The 23,606-nt window shown below is 43.6% G+C and overlaps 1 protein-coding gene across 9 annotated transcripts in view; it reads right to left on the bottom strand.

The window, feature by feature from the left end:
• ptprt (protein tyrosine phosphatase receptor type T) overlaps window positions 1-23,606 on the bottom strand; it is a 301,057-nt gene that overhangs the window by 23,747 nt on the left and 253,704 nt on the right. For all 9 annotated transcript variants that reach the window (XM_076744867.1, XM_076744795.1, XM_076744804.1 and 6 more), the window contains 4 exons: window positions 6,100-6,176; window positions 4,215-4,251; window positions 3,615-3,712; window positions 2,969-3,085 (listed from right to left, as the gene is read on the bottom strand). In XM_076744867.1, coding sequence (XP_076600982.1) covers window positions 2,969-3,085; window positions 3,615-3,712; window positions 4,215-4,251; window positions 6,100-6,176 — 329 coding nt within the window. The remainder of the gene's footprint in view (window positions 1-2,968; window positions 3,086-3,614; window positions 3,713-4,214; window positions 4,252-6,099; window positions 6,177-23,606) is intronic.

Genomic DNA, 23,606 nt, shown 5'->3' with positions numbered 1-23,606 from the left:
TCACAGGAAGTCAGAAGAATGACGACATAATTAGTGGAAATGAAAAGAAAAATAGCAGCTGAACAGAACAAAGGTCAGAGAAAAGACGCGGTGGAACGAGTGCTTTTACTGATCGTCCACATGTAACGAAGTGAGTTTTACAACAGAGCTAATGTTGCACCATTTTTCTTTTTTTTGTTGTTTTCTTGAGCTTTATGCACAAACGCAGGCAGATCCAGGAGGACACATACTGATCTGTGTGGCGAAGGAAAAAGCAAAAACCAAAACCGACCATTATCTGGAATTCATGACCTTCATCTGAAAAGCCTTTCATATTAGCAGACCAGCTTTTGTGTGTTGCTCTGTAAAGACTGTCTTACCCAGACTTGCTGTGGAAGGACAGATAGATAGTCTTTTCTTTTGTCTGGGGAAAATGTGGTTTGATTGCTGCGAGCTGTGCAGCCTCCTTATTCATTTCAGTGTGAACACCACGTCACACTATTCAAACTGCGCTCTCCTCATTTGTTCTTCACATCTCACTGGTACATTTGCCCCTTTTTTTTTTTTTCTTTGATAACAGTCTTTTTTTTGATTTGAACACCTACAACTTGACCAGACACCTGCTCGATGTCTGGAGGAAAGCAAACCTGAATATTACTGGACGAGAGGTTGGAGGCGTCTCAAAGATTTGTGAGAAGTAAAACGGGCGTCATCGCTACGAGGCGGCCACGCCCACCGGGGGAACGCGTCCACCCGGTGTTAAAAGAAAACAGGGAGAAGTCGTCCTCAATCACATCCTCATTTACAGAGTCAGGGAGGTGGTGGGGGGGGGTTTGGCTTCATAAACAGTTCAACCCTCTTCAGGGAAGGTTTCCCCAGCTTGACATAAAGAGCCTGTTTTGCACATCTCTCAAACCATCTGTCCTTTCTGTCTGATACGTGCGTGTGCCGCTCCTCAAAGCTGTGTTTGTTGGCCTGTAGATTTGTGTGCACTGCTGAGTCCTTTCCTATTCAGTTCGGTGTCTGCTGGGCATGCAATTGTTTGATTTCTCCAGATCTGAGTGCCATAGAGCAGATTACTCTTCTGCTGTCTTGGATGTGATCCATCGGGTGAACTAAGCCCCGTCGCAGTTTCTTGTTGAGTTCTAAAAATACTGAAAACTGCGTGCAGGAAACGTTCTTCGGAAAATCTCGTACACTCCAGCTTCATGCGAGCCGGCAGCAGGTTCACCGGCTCTCAGATTTAACAAAGGCCCGAAACGGGACAACCAGATGTGGATAAGATCAGATCAGGATGGTCTGACATGTACGACTCTGAACAGCGACGCTGCTGTGTGTGAGTGTGTTTTCTGTCGTGGATAAATTAACACTTTGTAGCACCACACACTAAACTTACACACACCTACTATCTGTCTCACCCACAGCTGCTCTGTTTGACTGATTCCAGCATGTCTGAATGTCTTTTGTGATCTTCTGTTTTTCCATCCTGCCTCTGTCCTCTCTCTCTCTCTCTCTCTCTCTCTCACACACACACACACACACACACACACACACACACACACACACATTTACACAGATTCTCTCTTCCTTTGAGTCTCTGTCACCCTCTCTTCCACAGGGCTCTGTTAATATCCTTGGAAGTGCCATTAATAAACCTTTTCATTAAGATCCTGTTCTCATTATTCACTGCAATTAAAGCTATTAAACTGTGGTGCAGAACCTGTATGTTCCCCCTCTGCCTTGCTTTCTCTTTCTTCTTCACACACACAGAGTCACAGAACTTACTGTAGTTTAAAGATGGAGAATTTTGTGTTAATGAGTATGTGTGTGTGTGTGTGTGTGTGTGTGTGTGCGCGAGCGTCTGGTGTGTGTTTGTGTGAATTAATGCGTTCTGCAGAAATGACAGGCATTTCAAAATCAGCTTTCCTTTGAATTTGAGAGTACTTTTGAGCACACACGCGCGCACACACGCAGAGGTGGTATGGATTAATGGCTTGCTAAACGAGCTGACAGCGAGGACTCGAAGGCTCGTCTTCATAAGCTGCTTTCGCACGAGTGAAGGGGGAAGAAAATACAGGATGGAGGAAAAAAGAGACAGACAGAGGCAGAGAAAGAGTGAGGGAAACAACATAAAGACAGCAGGCAGGACAGAGCAACATTTAGTGATCTGTCTCAAAAGAAATGTCTAGTGTGCATTTTAATAATGAGTAATTATTAATCACAATGGTACCACCTCTAACTTTTATTAGTATTTTGTTGACAGGCATGATGATCAGAACAGAAATGAATCAGCTGAAACAAAAAAGAAAGTAGAGTTGGAAGTTGAAGGGGGAAACAGCAGAGGAACAATCGGTTTAACGTGGCGATGAAAGACAGGACTCAGACATAAACAAAGCAGTTTGGAAAATCAAGGCTTTGGACAGAGCATTTTCGCTTATTGTGAAACGCGTTTCCACTATTCCTCCTGAGCAGAGCCTGGAGAACAGTGGCACAACAATGACGGTACATTGCTCCACTTGCACTCGTCTTTTCTCCTTTCAAATCCCTCCTGTCTGATTACAAGGGCCCAATTACGCTTTCAAGCCTCCTCTTAAACAGCGAGAAACAAACAAGGAACGCCGCTCGCTCGCCTCAAATCCCCAATCACTCACTGGCTGTAATGGTAATCCAGGTTTTGGATTTACAAAAAAATAGAAGCGATAAGTAACATGAAACAATGAGGGAAACTGAGCAGCTAGAGAGCATGACTGCATTCAAATCCCATCTGACGTCTTGTGGGAAATAATAAAACCTGAGTCATAATATATTGATTTGAAATCCTGTATAAATACTTTGACATCGACAGCTGCATCATTCTGTGATATTAGGAAAGGTGTTTTGCAGAGCCATGAATGTGTGTGTGAAGGTCACATTGGATTACGAACCTCTGTAAGCATTAAAATATCAGATTCTTTGTTAAATGCTGTTGTCGGTGATGTTTATTGTTTACCTTTTGGACGGTGAATGTCCGTATGACGTATTCAGCCAGAGGTTCAGTTTCTATCAGGGTCACCTTGATGTCTCCATAGACCTCTGTCTCATCCGGCCAGTAGCGCACACACTTCACCTGGAAAAGACCAGTTACGTTCATACGGTGTGGTTAAATATGTTCTACGCGTCGGCCATTATCATCAAAAGAGCGCGAGCAGCGTGGGAGGAAGCCGAGGTCAAGATGACCACCATGAATTATATAACAAATGACTAATATCAACATTCGTATCGCTTGTATTACATAACATTTAGCTGATTTGCATTCGATTTGAAATCCCTGGATGTCATTGCAAAGTCATTCAGGAACTCTCACTAAAGAACAGACGAGCTGTCGAATTGTGGAACAGATGTGATAAAACTGGACACACATCTGGATACGGGTGACTGGAGTTATGAAAACCATCATCAGGTTGGGGATTATGGCATTATGGGTTGTTGTAAAGTTCTCCCGAGCACATAAACACAACAGGAAGGAGGTCTTGATGGACAGGTGGGAGTACGAACCGCCTGCCACAGTACAGTGAATTGTGAAATCTCGTACCTGCACAGGTATCACGGAACACACATACACACACATTTTATAATCTCTCGAACGATGAACTCACCCTGCCCACCTCCACCAGATTGGTAACCATGACGATAGAGGCCGAGTTTTCTTGCCAGACCATCCTCCAGAAATCCCTCACTGTCTCCTGCATGGGCCCTGACGCACACACAGACACACACACAGACACACACAGACACACACACACACACAGACACACACACAGACAAATTAGAGATATACAAACACACACACACAGAGCACGTGCACGGTGTGTGTACATATAAACACACAATTCAACGTCATGTAAAAGTACGTCAACACTGAAAGTACAGACTCACACAAATACACACATGAACAGGGAAACACACACACACACACACACACACACGCACACACGCACACACACACACACACTATCAATCCAAGATAGTGGTTCGGGGGTTTGAGGTAATGGGGTCTTAAATTTGTCAGGGGGATTTTATGCGGCGGTTTAGATTTAGGAGGTTGTGGTAATAGCCTCCCAGCCCGAACGGACGACATTTACCAGGTGGCTTCTACACACACACACACACTGACACACACACACAGTCGTATCTGCACAAACGTAGAATAACACACACGGTGTCCTCACACACACTCATCATGTCCGTTTAATTACCTTGCGTGGCGATGTAATGTCTGGGTCTGTGGTACCCCTGTGAGACGGAAAGAGAAGCATAAAAAACTCTCCGCGCTTTCGTCACCTCCATCTTTTTCTCGTCGTGTTCTCTACCTTCTCCTCCAAATTGTCCTCATTTTCTCCATTTTCAGCGTTATTTTATGTATTTATTTCTCTCCTTCACCTCCTCTTTCTATGTTTTCTCTCTTTCACCTTTTCCCCTGTCTTTTCTTTCTGTATCTTTCCAGGCGACTTAAATATTAAAATTGCGACTCAAAACCAACATATGAACTCCCTCCGACACACCTGAACGCAGCCCTCCCTCCTGTCCTCCGTCAACCTCTCCGTCCCTCTTTGTCATCACATCCCATTTATACCTGTCTCGATCTGTCCCTCTATCAGCTTTGTCCCATATTACTTCAGCTTGTACATCTGTTTGTTTCTCCATCTCTTCCATCATCTCTTCTCCCGATTATTCTTGCGTTGTTGACATTCCTCCCCCTTCCTCCTCCTGAAGCGATTACTCGCTCTTTCTCCTTTTTAATTCTCTCCTCCTCCCTCGCTCCTTTTTTCTTATTCTGCCTTTCAATCAATTCCCGCTCCCCCTTCTGTCCACCTTCCCTCCTCTCTATCTTGCCGTTTCTCATTCTCTCCATTGCTCATATCTCGCTCCTCTCTCCGGCGTCCCCCTCCCATCCTTTTTTCCCCTTTTAATTTGTGCCGTCTCCCTCTGCAGTCCCTCCACTCCCCTCAGAAACATAACTCAAGGTCATTTCCCGAATAAACATCAAATTAAATAATAGAGGGGATCTTAATTTTCCCTCCACGGGAGAGATGAAAAGTGACGACTCTCCAACCAATGATTATCCCCCTCTTGTCCCTGCACACCCCTCCTCACACCAACACCTCCCTGAGAGACGGATAACCTTGTTGAGATAAAAACATTTATCACTTTCATATTGTCATTAAGACCACGTTATAACTACGGCTTTATCTCCACAGAGGAGATGTATTGTTTCAGATTTCAAATCATCCCCCTTTCTTCTCATCTGGAGAAAAAAGTCCTGTCTGCAGAGGCTGATTGGAAAGAAACGATATGCAGCAAATTCATTAAGACTATTATTACAGTTAGCTGTGAGTGACAGATTACATCGATAAGCGAAGCACAATGCCTGGGGGGGCACGGAGGGAAGGAGAGGAAACAAAGTGATGGATGCATGGGTGGATATGTCAGGGAAGGGGGGCAAAGAGGGAAACGGTGGGACTGATGAAACTGAAGAAGGGATGAGTCAGTGAGGAGGACGGTGCTGAGGGAGGAAGGCCGGGTGTGAGGAAAGGAGAAGGAGTTCACATAAAGATCACACACACTGACTTCCTGAAGATTTTATGAAAGTAGCTGCTCTCATCTTTGTTTGTTTTTGGGTGTGTATTCAACGTATTCATTCCAGCGCAGACCGGTTCAAAGCAGCACTCAAGGAATGGGTGGACTGGGATTCAGTGCCTTGCTCAAAAGGCACTTTGACAGGCAGCATTTTGGGCCCAGAATCTATTAAGAGCATCAAACATGTGGCTTCCGAGTCCCACTTTACTGCATGTGAGTATGTGTGTGATTGTATTTCCATCTTTCTAAGGACCAATCTGAGTTTTAGACCTCCAAAGAGAGGACAGCATGCTGTCCTCACCTCCTCAGAAGGCTCCTGGAGGGTGAAGACTTGGTGTTGGGGTTAATGTTAGAATTAGGTTTAGCTAAGGTTGCTATATGGTTAGACATACGGTAAAGCACACAGCTGTGATGGTTGGGGGCTAAGAACCGAGGATCCTTACGCTGCAGCCGATCACAGGCGTTAAAAAACAAATGTGTGTGTCTGTGTGTGTAAAGACTCACGTCGATATAGTTGGCGTTGATGTAGTCAGAGTGGGGGTCTCCGTCCAGCAGCTGCAGTCGCACCCTGGTGTGATCGTCTGTGGGGTCAGATAGCACAAAATACAACAGGCCTAAAGTTACATTTACCCACAGATCGGAGCAGCTAACTGACTGGATGGGGAGCGAATCGACCTGCCGGAGCCAAACTGATGACGCTGTCTGGACCAGGAACATGACAGCGATGTGTTTTTATTAAAAATATAACAATGACCCATGTTTACGTTTACCCGCCAAGCACGACCATGACCACGCCTCCTACCAACAGCGGTTTCTTTTTCCCACGAAGGGAATCTTTCCTTTGTCCTAACCAAGAAGATTCAGTCGTCTGAGCTGAACCAAACCACAACCACAGACATGCTGCATCACAAATCATCTGGCTGGTTGACTCTTCACTTCATTTTGTTTTCACTTCATTTGGCCTCAGTGCAGATGAGCTGAACGTTCGCGACAGGAACAAAAACCTAAAAGTCATTAACAGCCTGTGCAGGACTCCACAATGCAGATATATAACAAACATCATTTGGGGTGATGGGACAAACACTGCTTCCATGATGAGCTGCCTCCACCAGCAAACACTTGTTTATCTACTGCCAAATAATCCGTTACCAATAACCTGCGACAGTGTGATGACCAATAGAAAATCTCTGATTAATGTCTCTATTTTCATTCTGGTTACTCATAAAAACTTGAAACCTTCTGCCTCGTCTTCATGGTGACTCATTCCACTCTCTGCTGATGTTCATGTCCACCAGTCACAGACAAGTGGCAAAAAGTCCAGGTGGTTTCAGACCGCACATCGTTTTCCCTGTTCCCCACAGACACGTGATTGATGTGAGAAGTGTTTTCTCACACGCTCTTCCACATCACACACACCGATTCCTTCAAGCTTCCTTTAAGCTACAACTCATTTTTCAAATGAATAATCTACAGCAGCATTTTAATGAAAACACAGTTTCATTTTACTAATTGTGTCCACCGAATGATGTGTTTTTACGTTTGTCAAATGTACCTTAATGTCATATATTAACGACGATGAATCAACACTTTTACAAATCACCACTCAAAAACAATGCATGAGAAACACCATGAGCCGCTCACACCAGCACAGCTCAGCGGCGCGTCGAAGTACATGTAACCAAAAGTAAATCTTATTCTCCCTTTTCTCCCCCCCCCCTTCCCATTTGAATGCCAATTATTTTGTTCTGTGCTCCAATAGCCATCCATGTTATTAGGATGCACGGGGTGTGTGTGTGGGGGGGGTATGGCTAATGGCAGGCAGTGATTTTGTTCAGTGGTAACATGGCAACGGCAGGTAATTGCAGATGAGGCAGACATGATTTAGTCTGATTAACTCTATTTTTTGCCCCCTCACTCTGTTATTTTTCTTTCTTATGTTGATATGCTCCAGTTCTCCCCTCTTATTTTCATCCTCCGAGACGTATGACCACATCATAATGATACTGCAGCTACAAATAAGAACCATTTCTCTGATTCTTTACTGTTTTTACTTAAAAAAAAAAAAAAACATAATCATAAAAAAAGAGAATGATGTCAAGAGGAGACTGGGAGATGATGTGAAGAAAAGAAGCAGGAGAGAAGTGAAAATGAAGAGGTGGAGCAGATGTTGGCAAGTATCAGGTGGGATGGGGAGGAAAGAGAACGGGGGCTGGAAGAAAAGGGGGATGGGAAGAAAAACCTGGCAACAGAGGGAACAGAAAATAAGAAAAGGGATCACCTCAGTGTTTCTTTGAAGTCATTGAAATGCTAATGCATATGACTTTACTGATTGATGCAAAGCTACAGCCGGGTGGGACACTTAAAGCCAGCGCACAGCGAGCTGCTAACGTTAGCCTGCAAGCTAGTCTGTTAGCAGCAGGGAAGACTTAAGAACAGCGCTTTTAAAAGGTTTCCGCTTTGGAAGAATTTCACCTCCTGAAATTCACACCTCGGTGTTTCAGTAGCTAATTACACCCTGAAAAGGTATTTCTGCTCAACAATGCAGCCGGCAGGCCTATAGCTTCACATCTGCAATATAGCTGAAAACATCATTTTGTACAGGTGGGATTTTTTGTTACCCACTTCAAATCAAAGCTCAAATTAAGCTGTCTCAAAAAAGAAATTCTGCCTGGAAAACAGAGCTTTTATGTGAGCAGATCTACTGTATGGCTGATGACTCACGGCGTCAATTGTAACCCATTTCCTCTATGTTTATAGTGGGGGCCCGAGGGTAATCATTTTGTCAAGTAGGCGTTAACATTTTTTGCTTTTTGGTGAATATCTTAGAATAGATGTGTGAATTTTCGCTCAGGATGGCATAAAATGAGGCTTCATGCCGAGTAAAAATAATCAGAAGTAGCAGAAAATTGCAGAGAGGCTTTGTCTCTTTTTTTAATCAACATGTAAAAACTTGATGAACGAGGTCCATTTGCAGAATATTCTGAAAAGATTGATTAAAAACACTCGACAAATACGATAACATCACAGAACGTCTTCAGCTGTAAAGGGACAGGAAGCAACGCCGTGTCCTCTGCAAGCACACTTCAGTGACACTTAAGCAGTCATGTGACTTACACCGCGGGTCACGTGCTGATCATGTGACGTGTTTCTCAGCAGAGTTTCTTCCTCTCGCTTTATAATGGAGGGTGTAGGCATGTTTAGCAGCTTTCTGTCAAACTAGTGTCACGTTTTTGAGAGACAAACGAGCGCAGCGTTTTCAACCACAGTGTTTTGATTACACGTAACGTGGGAACACTGACCTGACCTGAAACAGCTGATTCTGCATCCAAGACGTCTCATGACTCAAAGGTTGCTGATCCTCCTAATGCAGAAATCTATACCTGCCCCCTCCTTTCGAGTCATGACACAACATAAGCTGCACCAGGACCACCTGATGCGACCTAAGGAACATCTGGAAACACATAAGGTAGTCTGATTCCAAGCTTATTACCCCAGAAAAGTCTCATATTACGATAAGTATGACACACAAACCTTTGAGTGAGGGCACTGTAGCGCATCACTTCCTCCAGACCATCTCCACAGCCTTACATTTGGCTGCTTTATATGAACACAGCTTGCTCCACTGGTGCTGAGTGATATCACTGAACATAAATCGTTAATACAGAATAGCTGCATATAATACAGAGTCTCACAAGACATCTCCTCCTTGATTATCATCTCTCGGATCACCTTGAGGAGAATTATTTGTACGGCTTCTATCAGAGTAATTTTCTAGCTCTGGCTGAGAGGCAACAATGATGGCAGCATGACTCCACTCTGCCGGTACAAGATACTGTCATCAGCTATCAGCTCATCCACACTCTTACAACTCTCACACACACACACACACACACACACACACACACACACACACACACACACTCCCTGCACGTAACAACAAACACAACAGGGGGTAGTCTGCCAGCCTTCTGCTCTTTCTCCTCCTCTCTCTTTCTTTTCTTCTAGTGACTTCCACCACTTCTCCTCCCCTCTCTCTCTCTCTCTCTCTCTCTCTCTCTCTCTCTCTCTCTCTCTCTCTCTCTATCTCATCTCCCCCTCCTTCCATTTCTGTTTTTTTTTTCCTCCTTTCTCCAGCGGATTCTGTCTGCATCTCCTCCCTCTCCTCAGTTCTTCGCCTCCTTTGTCTTCCTTCATTTACCTTTTTCTCCGGCTCTCCCTCTCTCTTGCCCCATACTGTCTCGCTCCTTCAGACAGCAGTAATTACACAGGGCTAGTGTCAGGCTGTCATAACACCAGAGCCACAGATATGAGGCTGGAGGGAGGGAGGGGCGCTCTCGACTTCCCTCTGCCCAGGGAGGGGAGCTTCTAATTGGGCTAAGATGGCAGGAGGTACTGGCTTGCAAACACTGCAGATCTGGACACAGGCCACAGGTTTGAAGAGGCTGGCTGTGTGTGTGTGTGTGTGTGTGTGTGTGTGTGTGTGTGTGTGTGTGTGTATGTGTGTGTGTGTGTGTGTAACCCAGTCTCTTCAATCTGCAAACAAATAACACGACTTTTGAATAGCATGCAGTGTAAAGGCAGAGTCTTTGTTTGCTCGCAGGTGATTCATCAATCCTTCCCATTAACTTCTGTGGAGAAGAGACGGAGCTAAATACCACACATAAAAAATGTAGTATAATGTCGTATAAAGAGCCATAAAATCCACAGAGGGGGAGGCTGGGGTTCATGGATGGAGACTGGTGTTTGTGTCCCGTGTGGTTGACTTATTAGAATTTATGTCTCTAAGTTAACAGATGTATCATATTTAACTTTTGTCACATACGTAACTAAACTAAAAACCTATTTTAACCGACACCGTGATCTTTTCTTAAACCTAACAAAGTATGTTTTGTTGCCTAAACCTAAAAAAACTAAGACCTTTTGACATTGACATGTTTGTTTTTGTTATTATGACAGCAAAGGTCACCTGACTTATCGCTGAAATGATAAATATAGCAAGTGGCCTAAATATAAAGATAAATATCCTAAATGTAAGTGTAGACCGCTTAAATATGAACATAGATACAGAGAATGCCTACTCATACCATCAGAAAAACATACGTAAAATATTCATTTTCTGTAGTATTCTCATTTTTTTGTTTGTCGTCTGCAGGCATTTGCAAACCTTAAAAACCCTCTATTTCAAACTTCTATTACTCGATGATACTGACTGCTGAGGATAAAACTTCAAAAGAGGCCAAAACCATGTGTGTAGGCCACTCAAGAACAGCTTTATACTTATTTTATTCCAATTCTATATATCTATTGAAACCAAACATGGTGGCCTGATCTCAGTATCCTTGAATCATCTGGATGTTCAGCCTGTCTCCTGTCGAGACCTACATATACTGTAGATATAGAGCAGACGTGCACTCAGGCTCATTTGGCATCTGCTGTACTGGAGCAACAACAAAGTCATCAGAAGCTGTGGTGTCCAAGGGCGAAGGGTCACGAACCCATTACTCATTAATGAGCTCCACTCCTCTGTTGAGTCTCCCTCTCCTCATAACCTTGCAACTCCCCCAACCCCCTTCCTCTCCTGGCTTCTCCTTTCCTCTCCTCTCTGCTTCTGGTTCGGTTCCATTTTCTCTCTTTGTGTCTCATCTTTTTTTCTATCCTCTTCTTTCCCAACTCTTGTCATTACCCCAGCAGCCACTGCAAAACTTTTGTTGGGGAGAAGTTGTTAACTTGAGGGGTCCAGAAAAGGCCAAACAAAATAGACTTCTGTGTTTTCATCTCGGGGAGATTCACAGGGGCAGCCGAATGCAGCAGAGAGCTGTAATTTGGAGACATCAGATCAGATTGTATGTACTAAGAGCCTGCACACAGCCGCTGCACACAAATGAAATGAGAAGGCGCCTAATGACTGCTGCCGTACCGCAGCGGAGAGCAGGAGCAGCTGCATCGTGGCTCCGGAAGATCAAAGGTCATGACGACGTTTATTTATATTGCATATCACCAAAAATAATACTGAAGTATCTTAATTGGAGCAGGAGAAAATCTATAGAATCATTACGCCCAAGTCCTGTGAATACACTGCTTTTTTATAGCTTCCGTAAGGCCAGAGTCTACCTCAGATTATTCTTGCTTGATGAGGCAAAAAGTCATTTAAGAAATGCTAATGCCACATACTGCCGAAATCCTCCTCTCAGTGAGACTCTTCTACCCCGACTCGGATCATATTCAGAAATTTAAATGATCTATGACCTTTACTGAGCTATGTGTTAGAGACGAGAGAGCCTTTGTTGCCTCTCCTGCAAAGCTCTGCCTCAGCTTCCTCCTTTTTTTCCACCCCAACGATCCTGAGATTTGGGAATTTAATTGTTATTCCTACATGAGGACATTTTCATTTGGTTTATGTAACTTGTGGGTGTTGAGTATTTCCACCACACGTAATTTAATCATGATGTGTTTTGTTGCTTGTTTGATAAAAATAGAATTTGCTGTGAAAGAAATAGGAAGAAAGTGGAAATCAAACATATCGCTTCACTAAATAGCAGTATGACAAAGGCTTTGTGGTTTGGGAGAAGAACTTGGCAGCTAAAGCGTGCTTTCGCTGAAACTCTGGTGGCTTTGGTTTTTATTTTCAAGAGCGTTGGACAAAGTAATTGCTGGGTCATTGATACTGAACAAAAACCTTATCAACCTCCTGCAGATATATTATGGTCATTTGAGCTATGAGGCAGTTAAAACCTCTACTTATTGCCTCTTTTATATTCCATTGTCTTTCCAGCTGCCTGAAAAGAGCAAGAAAGTGTGGCAGAGCTGGCTGCTGGAGAGAGAGGAATTTAACGCTTCGATATGTCCATTAGGTTTTATTTTACAATGCTGGAGAGAAACTAGGGTAGATTATGCAGTATCATACAGTGGCACTAATGCTGGCTAAATGCATGATGGGAGATTTCTGCCACAAACACTGTCTCTCACACCCCCTTTATGAATAACACGTTGATTCTTCTTTTATTTCCTGTGACGACGCCGGAGGTTAAAGGATCATCAGCGTTCAGGGATGCAGAAATGAAACGCTGCGCCTTCACCGCTTGTCACTCATGTGTTTAAAAAGGCTTTCGCCACGTGCTCAGAGGCACTCAGCGGCAGTCGCACGTCATAAAGCACAAGTACTTACATGTACTGAAACATACGAAGCGAAGTTACTCGTTAACTACACCTCTGCGCACCGGCACGCCTCTGTTAAACGTCCACATAAACAGATGGTGCTGGTGCTTTACAGGGAAGCGAAAACCGCTCACAGTAGCAGGTTGAAACTGCTGAACAAGATGTTTTACGCCTCTATCCTCTCCTCTCCTCTCATCTCCTCTCTTCTTCTCCTCCTCCTGCTCTTCTCGCCTCCTTTTTCGGTAGCCACTAAGCAGGGATTGTGTCTGTCACAGATATACTTAATCAGTTAACTCCCTATGGAGCTCAACTCACTCACGGCATAGACTCCGCTGTCAGCCCGGCTCAAGGCATTAGGGAGTTTAATAGCATGTGTGATTGAGTGTAAGTGTGTGTGTGTGTGTGAGAGAGAGAGACTGAGTAGCGTGTAAGTGTGTTAAAGTGTGTCTTTCTCCACTTGCCTGTACGCTCGTATGTTCTGGAACATCTTTAGGATGTGTGTTGAAAGGTTTGAAAGTATTCCAGCAGTGTTTCAGTGTTCAAGTGATGTGTGTGTTCCAGTGTCAGCAACTCTGTACGCATGTGTGTGTGGTGCCTCTCTGTATGTCTGTGTGTGTGTGTGAGAGTGTGTGTGTTGGAGGGTATTATAGTGTGTAATAGCCTATTAAGACCAGAGCTCCCTGCAGCTGATGTGTCAAACAACTCAGAATGTTGTTGACTTACGCACACACTTGTACACACAAACACGCACCTCAAGATGCTGTTTCCAGCTGTTTGAAGGCTTTCAGGAGTGAGAGAGAGAAAGAGCGAGAGGGAGAGAGGAGAGGAGAAGAGGAGGAAGGTGGAGGGGTGGAGGGAGGAAGGAGCGGCAGCTTCTTTGCACTTTAAAGATAGACGGCAGAACTAAATCATTTTATCGTGACACCAAACTGGCTTTCAGTCCTCTTTCACCTCTTTGCTCTTTCAACTGCAACTTAATTTTAAGGATCCAGCCTGCTTTTTACGGCCTTTACTTTACACTGAAAGTATGGCGATGCCATTTTGTTACACAAACAACAACAAAGACAACACATCTGTGGTAGGTAGCCGGTAGATTGCAGCTAGCATGAACAGAGATCGCGTCCATTTGCTTTCTGTTTGACAGCAACCACACAAATGACTACAGTACATCACAGAACACCGATGATGTCAAATACTGTCTTTAATAATTCTGCAAGGACTATGGTTTGAAATTTAGCTGAATGATACTTCACTAACGTCTGCCTCATCAAGGATACGCGTACTCAAGAACAAATGACAGCCACCGCCATCAGACTCCAGCAGATATGGTCCCAGTTTGCATAATGTCATTACATGTCGAGTACCCAGATGTGCTTTTTGCCCTTTTTTGGGATTAGTTGAGTAAAGTTAGTTTAATTATTACAGCGCAAACTCACAAATGTGCCTCTGAGGACTTCACAATCTGTACAACATACGGATCCGTCTATCATTAGACCATCCACCCACTTCTGTCACGCACAGCAACCCCCCCCCCCCCCCCCCGCCTGCATCCAAGAGTTTGACGAGACTTCATGAACCTCTACCTCAGCTCTTTATCCACTATCTTCTCCTTCCTTTATGGATAAGAGTCACCTTGAAGACGCCACAGCAGAAACATTTTCTCTGCCTGTTCACCTGTGCAGGTATTACTACGACTTCCTGTCTGTGTGTCCAATATCAAAGCTCCTGAGCTGATAAACCTACATTTCTAAAAAGAAGTAAATATCAAATTAGGGGAGAGCAAATGAGTATTTTTGCTGGTTGAAGCGTGTGGTCATAAGAAATACATCCCGTTAGCCCTTCTTACTCACAGCCAATCATCTCTCTTCCCCCTGACCAGCTGACACGCTCTCTCCTCATTAGCGTCCCGCTCCTGATTGTCCGAGGAACATTTTCTCTTCGGTCTAATGGCAGAAAGTGTTCACCTGCAGCAGGCTTTTCACAAGCCAGACAGAGATGGAAAAGTTGTGTGCACGTAAGTGGTGGTATGATAGCACACAGCGACTCATTAGGCATATGAGAAGTGAATTAGTCGAGCCGAGCTCAGCCTGTTCCTGCATGTCCTCTTCTCGGTTAAAACGCAGAAGTCTGAAATGAAACTGTCACAACAGCAGCCGGATGATCCACTTTACTGCCTTGTTACCACAGGAGTTTAGGGGAAGGGCATGTGCTCTGACAGAGGTCTGCTCTGACTGGATGGGTGGCATCGGAGAGAGAGTTAAAACCCTTCTTCTGAGGGGATCTTCTAAATGTCTCGACAGCAGTATATCTCATTAATTCTGATTAATTCATCAACAATCAATTATCACACATTGCTAATGATCACAGCTCATCATTAGCAGCTATCAACGAATATCCAATTGTCAACCCCCTGAAGTTTCAGAAAGATGAATTTAATCACTTATAATACTCCACCTTCTAATTAAAAATACAATCATCGTTAAAATCATTACTTCATCGTTTTCATCCACCGCCTGATGTTTTGGGAGTTTTTTTTTTTTCTTGGTGATAAATATATTTGTTAAAAATCTGCATGAAAGTTTTGCATGTATTGTTATTACTGGGTCTTTGTTACCCCCAACCGCTTCTGAAGAACAATGATTAACAGCAATCACCATCAGCAGTATCAATAACACCGCGGCTGGCGTTAAAAATCAGCCTCATTATCACCATTATCTGACTGCTTCTCTCCCGCTGGGAGCTGCAACAGAAACCATTTCATCATCTGGTAGTGGGGGGCTGGCAAGCGTAATCAGTCTTTCCTTGAGAATCATTTTCTTCCTGTTTGTCTCGTTTTATTTATTTATTTATTTATTTTTACACTATTGCAAGCACAATTTCCACTCAAAGAAGAGGAATCAGCACAAGAGAAGAAAAATGGATGCCCGCACTGGGGTGGAAATTACCATCATTTAATTACAACCACTGCACAATAGTGCGCTTCAAACTTTGTGGCAAGAGTTTGAGAAAGACCTTCTCTGACTACATAATGACATGACTCCCACAAGCAACCGCTGGGTCCACAAATCCCTGCAGTCAGGTTCAAACTGTCGTATACGAGTGGAATGTCTCCCATGTCCACGCGCTGTAATGCTGCACTCATTCTCCAAAATGAACACTTTCACTTTTGATACTTTGAGTATGTTTAGTTATTAATGTTTCTATGCATTGCTACATTTATATGATTAAACAACACTGTATAATATGTCGTAGTCACTTTAAGAAAATCCTGACTGGCCTGAAAATAAAACTAATTATGCTGGACGGCGCTAAATTTACTTAAGCTGTTTAGGAGTCTCGCTCACAGTAAACAGCATCTGCTTCAGAGTGCACCCGTCATTGTTTTATATATTTAGCAACACGAGAATATGCATTTGAAAAAACATTTGCCATGAAAAAAGAGAAGTTTGCAAAAAAAAACCAAATCCCAGAGTGTTACTGTAGGTCTGCAGGTGGAGTGATGTCGCAGCAGTGCTGCACTGCTTCAAGCAATCAAGCGCAAACTAGACTGCTGTGATCTGTACAAGCCTGAGTGTAGAGTGCATATAGGAGTGTGTGTGTGTGTGTGTGTGTGTGTGTGTGTGCGTGTAGACTGCAGGTATAGGACGTTCTTATTCACTGAATTTGTATGTGCTACCACGAGCGTGCAGAGTGTGTGTTTATTTGTATAATTGTGTGTGTGTGCGTGTGTGAGACAGCTTGGGGGATGCTAATATTTGTTGTGGTTCTTTGGTCAAACACTTCAGAGGAGTTGTTGGCGTTCTGACTTCAGAGCAGCTCGGCAGACGTGTTGAGAATCAGCGCCAGAGAGGATGAGAGAGGAGGAGAGGAGTCAGCTGCATATGAAGCTAACGCACACGCACACGCACACACACACACACAAACACACACACACACACACACACTCATACACGGACACACAAACACACACTTGTGCTCGTTTCAGAACCTTCCTTCCTCGCTTTGTTTCGTACACAAACATGTACACACTCACAGAAACAAGATGGCCCTCACCCTCTCTTGTTTTCTCTCTCTCACGTACACACACACACACACACACACACACACACACAACCATACACAACCATACACAACCATACACATAACCTCTGCTGTAATGAGAAGCAACATGATGCAGCAGGGGGTGCTGATTATGCCAGCGATGCTTGGAGGTTTAACACTGGGTGAAGGGTGTGTGTGTAACACCACCTGGCAAAGACTGACAGCCTGTGTAATGATTCTCATTCACCTGAACACCAGTACACATTAGTGAATAGAAAGAGGGCTTTGGGGTGAGTTTGTGCATGTCTATTAGAGACAGAGAGGAAGGATATAGATTCATGACAGAGTAGAGAGGCAAAGGAGGGAGGAGGAGTAAGGTGAGGTCACAGAAGTGCGGGAGAAAGATGAAACTAACAGCTGAGGAAGGGAGAGGTATGACGGAGCGACGGATGCAAGAAAGTATAGTGAATGGATAAAATTCAGACAGAGGAAAGACAGAAAGAGGAAAGGCCGCAGAGAAATAAAAATGAGAAGGGAAAGATCAACAGAAAAGACGAGGCATGAAGTCACATTCAGACCAAACATGATGCAGATTTTCACCTTGACTGCTCCATTAAAACATTTTCTATGTTTAATCTCTTTCAACAAGCAATGCATTGACTGTATGGACATGCTGTACCGTAGCCAGTCTGTGTCCCTGTCTGTGTCTTTATGTGCTCTTATTAATTCATCTCACATCTCCAAAACCAGACAGTCCAGCAGTTTTTCTTACTTTTCTCCACAGACCTCTCATTTCTCTGCTCGTCTCTGTGGGTTAAGGAAGCAGAGTCATACAGCTCTGGATAACAAAGACTGTGTCCTTGTGTCAATGTGTGTAACCAACAGTTAATTAGCATCTTTTCACATCTTTTCATTGGCTTGTATGCGACCTGCTACCTTTGAAACTCTGCTCATGTTTACTCTAAACATAATGTTAGAAAGTAAAGGAGAAGGCAGCAGAGTACAGCGAGAAAATAAAGTTCAGTAACAGAAAAGGGACGAGAGGGAGAGAGGACAGACAAACACCTGTTTCTCAAACACTCAACAAGATACTAATGGAAGTTATTTATGAGCTATTTCTCACTGCCTGTGAGTTTTGAAGTTTTCGGCTCCTCTTGGAGAGAGCAGAAGTGCTGAAATTGTTGCTCAACCATGCAAAAGAAAAGTGGGTATATCTATATTTGGGAAGGCACGTCGTCTTTGGCAGGAGCTCAGAGGGAGCGAGCAGAATCCAAACTCTCCAGAGTTAAATTACTTAAAGACATTAAAACAATGGACTGCCTGTCTGAGGGAAGTATATTCTCTCCAATAAAGCAAACCTTTACTTTCTGAGGTTTATTGTGCAGTATTCCCAGTGATGACAAAGAAAAAGAAGCAGCGTGAAGAAATCAATGAGCAAATCGATGATCATTACAAATTCACGGGTTAGACAGACTGCTTCTGAATGTTATATTAAACAAACATCATGGCGACTTCAGACTCCATCTTGTTCTTTTTACGCAGCTCTGGAGAAAAGAAAATCAGTGCTGACTTCATCTGAATTACAATGACAGTGGGAGCGTCAGTGATACTTGGCATTGGAGTAAAACACATCTCGGTCCAGCGGGAGCTCGTTTCATGTTTCCACGAGTAACATTTACATTTTGAAAGTGAAATCCAGGGCTGCTTTTTCTCATTATATGGCATCATTTTAAACTCAAACGTTTGCGATTATGCTGAAGACTTCCTGCTTTCTTCACAACAATCAACCCACGACAAGCTGTCGGCTTATTCTCAGCAGTCAGGTGAAATATAAAGAAAACTTTTTACAAAAAAAAAAAAAAGAAAATATCTTCACCTGGCACTGGTTTACCCAACACGAACATTTCTCTGTCTTCCAAGACATGGAGGCTAACGCTGCGAATGCCAACTACTTTTTTCTTGACATCTAAATATTGTGGGTTTTGATTATGTAAAACTTCCTTACTAAGCTTCTAAGTGCTTTAAAAGGTGCTTGAAGTTGTTTCCCCTCTCATCCAACAGGCTTCTTCAGTGACTGGTAGGGAGTCCCAGGCATTTATCCTCATGCAGGATCGTTCCTCTTGCAGTCCTCAGATCCCTCCCCAGACGCCTTAACACCCATTCACACCATGACTCATGTGACCCTAACGACTCACATGATGGCTGGGTGTGACCTCAACGACTCTTAAGGTGTTGAGGTCAGGTAGGACTGATGAAACCTCTTGGATGAGAGGTGAGATCTTCTAGAACCTCAAGCAGGTCCAGCAGCCTTTTAAAACACTTTAATGATGATTTGATTTTACTTGTTCGGTGTCAGCAGACAGCTTATTCTTTTAGTAATGTGAACTAAAAGACTCCATGTATTAATTCCATTTATATTTCCATGATGAGATGATCTGCTCCAGGAAGCAAATTCAGTGAATATGAATGTTCCATAAAGAGTTTAACTTTGATGAAAACTGATTGATTGGTCATCTTGACAGCGCCGGCCTTTAAAGCTAAGAAGTTCTGTTGCAGCTTTTATTTAACAATATGTCTTTTGGATAAACTGTGTGAACCTCGTGTCCCATTAGCAACAAGCTAAGCTAACCAACTGACTGTTAGCAAGCTTACTAGCTCACAGGGCTTGTTTTCCCTCAACAGTGGAAAAAAAAATGGTGAAAATGGAACAAGAGAGAGAAACAGCAAGAAGCTCTGGGAGCTATCGTGACTGATTAGCACTAGCCAGGCCAGGCAGGTTAGTGAGTTAACATCTAACTCGTCCTGTGAGTAGTCAATATGTCACCAAGCTTCCAGCCCCACGTATTTCACGTGGATGAGGGACTGTCTCTTTGTGTGTTACTGCTGCTTTATTGTGCTCTGTCTGCATGTTCATTAGAGAGCGGCACACTGCTCAGCCCAGCATTTACTAAGGACAAAGATTAGGAGCAGAGGGGACCAGCTAGCTCCCAAACAGAGGGAAAAATACACCTTCCAACAGCTTTCTATTCAAATGTTGCCTCTGCTTATTTAGTTGGCTTTCCACAGTATCAGCTGGGTTTTGTTTGGAGTCTGACACACAGAATGAACCCAAATAAAATCACTTGGGATGCGACAGTGGTTTTGTCTTGCTCAGCACGATGCTGCAGAGGAGTGATCAGGTAAATATTAAAGGTGAATGTTGAAATATGTTAAAAATAGAGATGTAAAGCACCTGCTGATGCACTTCTTGTCTTTACTTATTGTGAATGGTAGCAAATCATGAAAAGACTGTGCTGTATCGCTTCAAAGTGCAAGTTTTATGAATGTTTGCATCCCAACAAGCTAACTGACACGCAGACGCATCATGTAAGAGTGAACATGATGAGCAATATGAAACAACAACACACATAAATGTCTTCTTCCCCTTAATTCTCCTTGCTAGCACACACACCTACACACACACACTGAGTTCCACAAAAGCACACATCCCGGCTCTTTGTACATATGTAAATGCTTGCCAATAAATTTTGTTTATTTTGAAGGCACGCTTCTGTTGAATTATAAATGACCATATGGGAAGGTTGTTCTATGAACTGCAGGCTGAGAAGGAAGAAAAAAGAAGGAGAGGAAGAAATGAAGAGGAGGGGAGGGAGGAGAGGGAGGAGGAAATAGAAGCAGACAGATGCCTGTAATGAGGAAACACTACCGCGCTTTGCCTCAACCCATGCACTGTCAGAGGTAATCACACAGGATGAATGGATGGATGGAGAGCAGAGGAAGGAAAGAAAGGAAAGGTGAGAAAAGCTAAGAAGACGAGAGAGAGGCATAAAGCAGATGTGTGGGAGTAAAAGGTAAGAGAAGAGGGGGATTTAAAGTGAAGGCGAAAATGGAGGTTGAACATTCAAGGAAAGGAGAGGACAGGTGAGATGAAAGGGGGGGGCAGGAGAGAACAAGGGAAGAGAGAGGAGGAGAGGTAAGGATAACTGGGGTGAGCAGCAAAAGAAAGGTAAAAGAAGCAAGGTGAGAGGGGGGTGATTGGTGAGAAAAGAGAGAGAAAGAAAAATAAGATTGATGACCACAGAGTAAAGGGGTGAACGGGGGGCCGAGGACAGAAATACGAAGGGGAGGAAAGAAAGTTAGGAGTGTGAGTGAGGAGATGGGAGAGGAGAAGAGGAGATGGGAGGACAGGAGGCTGGTAGATTAACATTTATTCAGCGGGCTGAAGGGATTTCAAACATGGCATCCACTGTTTGCGTTTGGCAGATGGCCGGAGGAAGAGTGTGTTAACACTTCAACTCAAATCAGAGAGAGAGAGGCCGTGAAAGTGTGTGATGAAGAGAAAGATGAGCGTGACGAAGAAGTCTCGGAAAGTCTAACGTCCTCACAAGGAGACAGATGATCACAGCTGCCTCTGAGGGGATTCTTAGGGTCACATCTCGGGTGTTGGTTTAAGTCTCGCAGAGTCAGGCCACAAATTTAGCTCCGCTCGTTCTGATCTGCCGAAGCTCAATGAGCGTTTGCGCGGGTTAGAGGTGCTGTCAATGGACGGAGACCAAGACTTTCCAGGCGACTCGATCAGCTTTTAACCAGCAAACATAGATTTCATTTAAACCTCTTCTTCTGGGAGACTTGAACATGAATCCTTCTTACTGCCACTTACGGTGTTTTCCTTTTTCTCCTGTCTATCAAACTGGAAATCTGTGCTGGATGTTTACAAAACGTGAAACTGCTCCCCTAAATAGTTAATTCAGGAGTTTTAAGAAGCAGTGAGTCTCATCATCATTTAAACCATTCACCACTGCTTTCTGATTGGTCTGCCAGGCCCACCTGATGCTAAGTTACAGTAGGGTCACCTTTGTAAATATTGTTTAACTGGTATATAAATAAAGTTTGAAACAATTTCAACAATTATTAACAAGAAGGTAGTGAGAGTGAAGATTAGGGTTGGTGGTGAGGGAGCATATTGCACATACAGAGAGTTTATCCTATTGCGACGCCGTTTGCTCTGATATTCTTTAAAGCTCCGTAACAGAAGGCAAATCCACTGTTTTTCAAAAGGGGAATTAAAGTTCAACCTGACTGAGGAAAAAAGACCCTTTTACCCATATTTAAAGTTTAGGCTGCTGCCCGTCGGTCTGCCTGTCTCACCACATTTCCTTGTTCTAATAAAGACAGCGCACAAAGTCGTTTCCTCGGGGGCCTCTTAAAACATTTTCTCAAGAAAATGAGCCTTTGTACAATCACAGCAACCAAGATGGACAGTTTCCATTACCAGGCCCTTGTAATTAAAGGATTTGTACTAATAGCAAATTTATCATAATTCCTGTTGGCTATCAAGTCCTTGACAGGCTATTTCATTTCAGCGCAGTGTTTCATTTTAAAGCCTTCAGGTTAGTGCAGTGTCTTTGCCTTGACATCTAAACCCTCGTAATGAGATGTCGTCACGCGCACGGATCTGTCCGTGCAAACACACACACACACAGTCCTCCATACAGGTCATGCATGTGCATGTGGGTGTGATGGCATAGACACACGTGCAAATATGCACACACACATAGACGTGCCTAGAGCACTCAATAGCGCTTCAACCAAAGAATCTGATTCTATTGTTCTATCCTAATAGACGCCTGAGGTTCCCTTGTACAAGATAAAAAGCACGCACGCACACACGCACGCACACACACACACACACACACACACCCACAGAACATACAATAAACCTCGTCACGAGTTGCACACATCATAGCAAAGACTTGACACAGTGTCACATTCACATGCTAATTCACACTCTAACGGCCAAACACACAAACACACGCACACACTAACGCTGCATTCAGCACGCGCCTCACTCTGCACATCATTACAGCAACCTGTCTTTGCTCCAAAATGAAGCTTCATTTTGACAAAATCTCTGCATAAAACAGAGGCTGCAGGCTTTGATCATCCAGCAGGATTGAAATAAAATCCCTCCTCAAAGTGAAAGTTTGTTTTTCCACAGTAGCTTCCTGTATCAGACTTTAGGAAATTAGTTTGAATGGACTTTGATATCACATTCTGACAAAAGAGGCATCTTATTAAATATGCATGTGTATTTATTATTCTCTGTTAAAGACTTTGTTTTGCTTTGATCAAATTGGTCTCACCGCCTGAGGAACTGCGTTAAGTTAAATGTTATTATCTCCTAAAAGTGTTATTGATCCTGGCTGCTCAGACCACGCTCCACTGGCATCTGGCTCTCAGCAGGTGGTCGTGTCCAGCAGTCGGACAAACCCAGAGCCGGAGGGAGTCAGTCGGTGACTCGATGAAGGACACTTCAGCGGGGCAGATGGTTGCCAGCGCAGAGCTCTGGACCTGCGTCCTCCAGCTGAAGGAAGGTCTCTTTACCCAGCACACCTGCTTCATCTGAGCATGTTTTATGAAACCAGCGGCTGGACCTCGACTTTCTTCTCCTCCATAATCAGTGCATTGAATTTGTATGGACAAACACCTTCACTTTGCACTGAGTGTATTTCAAATGTCTGCATACTGCTGCCTGAACCTCACTGGGAGGAAATGTAACATGCAATACTCTCACTCACTATAGTACAGTACAGTACACTAACACTTAAATTATTATTTGAATAAGGAAATATCCAAATGAAGAAAGAGCAAACCAAAAAAAAGCCATCAGAAAAGACGCAAATCAAACCAATTCACCAATTAACTGTCACTCATTCTGAACACTTATCGGAGAAAAGCTTCTGTATCAAAGTAATGTTGAACTGAAGAAAAAAAATCAATCTGACTCAAACCAAATGAATTAGTCCAAACAGAAC

The sequence above is a fragment of the Chaetodon auriga genome, chromosome 2, assembly GCF_051107435.1.
Source record: "Chaetodon auriga isolate fChaAug3 chromosome 2, fChaAug3.hap1, whole genome shotgun sequence".
NCBI classification, from domain to species: domain Eukaryota; kingdom Metazoa; phylum Chordata; class Actinopteri; order Chaetodontiformes; family Chaetodontidae; genus Chaetodon; species Chaetodon auriga.
This window is presented reverse-complemented; position numbering and strand designations above follow the sequence as displayed.